Source organism: Oncorhynchus keta, unplaced genomic scaffold, assembly GCF_023373465.1.
Source record: "Oncorhynchus keta strain PuntledgeMale-10-30-2019 unplaced genomic scaffold, Oket_V2 Un_scaffold_2149_pilon_pilon, whole genome shotgun sequence".
NCBI lineage: Eukaryota > Metazoa > Chordata > Actinopteri > Salmoniformes > Salmonidae > Oncorhynchus > Oncorhynchus keta.
This window is the reverse complement of record NW_026290864.1, coordinates 257501-262049: the sequence shown is the minus strand read 5'-3', so window position 1 is coordinate 262049 and position 4549 is coordinate 257501. Positions and strand designations below refer to the sequence as shown.

Here is a 4549-nt window from a genome sequence, read left to right as displayed (position 1 = left end):
GCTGACTTATCATTTGTGCAGGTGTGTGTGTGTTTGTGCATGTGTGATTGTGTTTGTGCATGTGTGATTGGCTGTGTATGTCCTAAATAGGATATAGCAAGCAACATGAATCAAACATGAACCTTTGTTTTCAGACACCCGGTTAAATAATAAAATTGTTGATTATGTCAACGTAACCCAAAACATTAAATTAAATTCTGCGTTTAAGGCATACCCTATATTTGACTACTTAATTACGTCACAATATTGTTATCTACTCCAGAGGCAGTAAGAATACAGGAAGTCAACTGTTACTGTGAAGGTTAAATAGAGCCACATATAGAACCATCTCCAAGATGAAGCCTCCTACCCAGCAACATGAAACAACAAAGATAATATCCAAATAATGATACTGTATCGCTGGTCTCCATAGAGAACCATATCCAAGATGAAGCCTCCCACCAAGCAACATGAAACAACAAAGATAATATCCAAAGAATGATACTGTATCGCAGGTCTCCATAGAGAACATATTGGACAATACTGAAGATGAAAATTAAGATGAGCCGTAGTCCAGCAATCGCCTCGTTTTAGATTAAATCTGCTGTAGAGTCACCATTTACACAAGCACACGCAACGTAACATGCAAGCCAAGGGGGCCCATTGTATAATTTCCTACGAACGAAGAAACCGGAAGTGTGATTGTTTTGTTCTGAAGAAGGTGTTATGGCGGCGCCAGTGGAGGGAATTTCAAAATTGAGCAGATCCTGCTAAATAGAGTTAATCTAACCTCATGTATTAACAGTGAAAACTACAAGAAATGCGTGAGCTGTCATTCGGGGCGCTTCCTCATAACAGTAAGCGGAGAATAAACGACATGATTGAATTTGCATAGCTTTAGTTAACGTTAGCTAGCTAATTAGCCAAGAAAACCCTATAACGTTAGCTGGCTAGTAGTACAACAAGTAAAGTTAGCTGGCTAACTGACTGGTGAACTTTCTAGCATGTCTGCTGTCGTCGTTAGCTAGCTACCTGGCGGTGTGCTGAAAGCTCCCACTGAATGGAATCTAGCCAGAGATCTAACGTTAGCTAGATAACGTCACACCGTCATATCTGGTTGGAAATGTAAAGTTAACGTTATTCAACCTACACTACAGATCCAACAATGGTAAGGGACTGGGTTCGGCATAGGACTCAAAATATGTTCAGTTTGCTCCATCAGAAAGGTTAGGTTAGGGAGTGTTCGGCAGAGTGATAATGTGAGAGTGATAATGTAACTGCCATTCAGAACCATACAAAATATTCTGGGCATTGACTGCCTTTGCCTTGTATCTTACCTACATCAGTAACAGAGCCTTCACCCAAAGATAAAGACCCAGACTGGTGACCTAAGATGACCAGAGTAGGTCCCCTGCAGCAGCGTCTTCTAGCAGGGTGCAGTGACCCAGACATCTGGCTGGTCCCCTGCCTGCCCCGGTGCCCCTGGTCCCCGCTAGCCTCCTGCGGTGCCCGGAACTGGACCTGTCTCTCCCCTCAGCCCAGACCCGCCACGACCCAACCCGGCTAGCCTGCTGAGAGGACTCAGCCACCGGCAGGTCAGTCTGACACACACACACACTGACGGACAGTCACAGATGGTGCTTTTCTCAGTTGTCAAGACAGCCGTAGAAATGATGAGAGATCTGTGTGTGTTGGTCTGTGTTTTTGGAGAGACATCACTGAAGTGTGTGCCCCTGACTCTACAGGTGCGATTTGTCTCCGCGGTGCCTGTGGTTGACACGGTGATAGCAGAGCCTAGCAAAGACCCTCCACCTTGGCAATGCCCTGGACACTCCAGCAGTTACTCAAAGGGGAAAAGACTCCATGGTAACTAACCCTCCTGGTCTAGAGTCTGATGTACTCATGTTCCCCTGCACAAGAGTTGCATGCATCAACCAATGGTTGTGTGCCACGTCATGGACTGTGCCGTCGCACCAGATTGCTATAACGTGATGTGGTTAGGCTGATACATGAAATACCTATCCAGGTGTTATAAGATCTGGCATGAGTCAGCAATGTCTGAGCAGAGGACTGGTCAATATCTCTTCCTGTATTCCTCACATAGGTGGAGAACTGCGTTGGAGGGCAAGGTCAGAAACCAATGAGGAGGCTCCCTGTGAGGAGAGGGGTGGCAGCCTCCCTGAAGGGGCGGAGTTAAATACTACTCTGGCTCTGACGGCTGAGCTAGATAACGTGGCAGGGGCAGAGTTTAACTCCCAGAAGGCCGTGCAGGAGCAACTACAGAAGTCAGACAGAACCAAGAACAGCATCAGCGCCCGGGCTACAGAGGGTAGCACACAGAAACACACACATGCAGACATAAACATACACACAGAAACACACACATGCAGACATAAACACAGAAACACACACATGCCGACATTAACACACACACACACAGAACACACACATACAGACATAAACACACACACAGAAACACACACATGCAGATATAAACACACACAGAAACATACACAGAAACACACACATGCAGACATAAACACACACCACAAACTAACTAAGTGTATGTCCTGTCTTTGTCTATAGGGGTGAACGTCCCTCCATCCCAGCACCTCTACAGGGCATTGGTCAGTGTGAATGTGGAGGAGGAGGAGCTTATCAGCCAGGCTCTACGTGACAGGCTTCAGCTGGTCTCGCCCACATGCAGCCATGGCAACAAGGTAAGTCCCTCTCACTGACCCCATCTGATTACATTTACGTGTGTGTGTGTAAGTAATATGTAAATAAAAGTGTGTGTAGAGCGAAATCACTCATGACCTGCAACTGGTCCATAACTGGATTTGTAATCTGTGTGTGTGTGAGCAGAAAGAGGACAGTCCTGACCTGCAGGTTTTCTTCAGGGGGGATCTGCTGAGAGAGAAGCCCCTCCTACCAGGGGAGGAGATTACCATACCACGCCCCCAGCCCATCCCACGCCCCGCAGACACAACCTTCGACCTCTACCACAGACACACATGCTGGGAGGCTGGACCCTGACACACACACACTTACTCTGAACCTCTAGACTGAAAGGCCCTGTCCCAAAACTTAAGAAGAGCATTATCCCTTCTTTCCCTCCCTACCTCTGTCATTCTCAGATATAAATATGATATTTTAAACTAATTTAAGATATTAAAGGAATGAACCTGTATCATGTTGATGAGCGATCTTTACTGCTTGCGTGTGTGCTTGAGCCTTCGTTTCGTTTGTGCTTGCTTGCATGCGTGTACGAGTTGTGGGTGTTGGAGAGCAAGGGAGGAGGTAGAGGTGCTAGAGGGATGAAGAGGTGAGGGAGAGATTGTCCAGGGATCGAAGACGGCTGCAAGGTGAGTACACAGCTTCAATTCACACTGCTGGGTGTGTACTATTTGTAACGTGTGTGTATAGAGGGCAATAGTAATGGTGTCTCTTGTAGACACTAACGGAAGCTAACTCTGCCATGGCTTATTGGCCAAAGCCTATGGGGACATGTATGGGTTTGAGGATAAATGCCGAAGCATTTATGTAATCAAAACAAGCACAAAGGCATTATCAAATCAAAGTTTGCTTGTCACGTGCGCCGAATACAACAGGTGTAAACCTTACAGTGAAATGCTTACTTACCGGCCCTAACCAACAGTGACATTTTTAAGTAAAAAATAGGTATTAGGTGAACAATAGATAATTAAAAAGACTCCATCTCCCAGATTAACTCAATTGAAATGGAATTGAGCCCACATCACCTAGATATGTTGTTTTATATCTCCTAGATGTGTTGTTTTATATCTCCTAGATGTGTTGTTTTATATCTCCTAGATGTGTTGTTTTATATCTCCTAGATGTGTTGTTTTATATCTCCTAGATGTGTTGTTTTATATCTCCTAGATGTGTTGTTTTATATCTCCTAGATGTGTTGTTTTATATCTCCTAGATGTGTTGTTTTATATCTCCTAGATGTGTCGTTTTACATCTCCTAGATGTGTCGTTTTACATCTCCTAGATGTGTCGTTTTACATCTCCTAGATGTGTCGTTTTACATCTCCTAGATGTATCGTTTTATATCTCATAGATGTGTTGTGTTTTACATCTCATAGATTTGTTGTGTTTTACATCTCATAGATGTGTTGTGTTTTACATCTCATAGATGTGTTGTGTTTTACATCTCCTAGATGTGTTGTGTTTTACATCTCATAGACGTGTTGTGTTTTACATCTCATAGACGTGTTGTGTTTTACATCTCATAGACGTGTTGTGTTTTACATCTCATAGACGTGTTGTGTTTTACATCTCATAGACGTGTTGTGTTTTACATCTCATAGACGTGTTGTGTTTTACATCTCATAGACGTGTTGTGTTTTACATCTCATAGACGTGTTGTGTTTTACATCTCATAGACGTGTTGTGTTTTACATCTCCTAGATGTGTTGTGTTTTACATCTCCTAGATGTGTTGTGTTTTACATCTCCTAGACGTGTTGTGTTTTACATCTCATAGATGTGTTGTGTTTTACATCTCATAGATGTGTTGTGTTTTACATCTCATAGATGTGTTG

General features: G+C 43.8%; 1 protein-coding gene across 1 annotated transcript; it reads left to right on the top strand.

Moving 5' to 3' along the window:
* Positions 1 to 1357: 1357 nt before the first annotated feature.
* On the top strand, positions 1358 to 3169 carry LOC127928119 (protein phosphatase 1 regulatory subunit 35-like). Its single transcript, XM_052515124.1, is given in 7 exon segments — positions 1358 to 1436; positions 1439 to 1504; positions 1507 to 1574; positions 1725 to 1845; positions 2084 to 2308; positions 2566 to 2699; positions 2845 to 3169. Coding segments are annotated over 7 exon segments (849 nt in total). The 5' UTR covers positions 1358 to 1372; the 3' UTR covers positions 3016 to 3169.
* The last annotated feature ends 1380 nt before the right edge of the window (positions 3170 to 4549 follow it).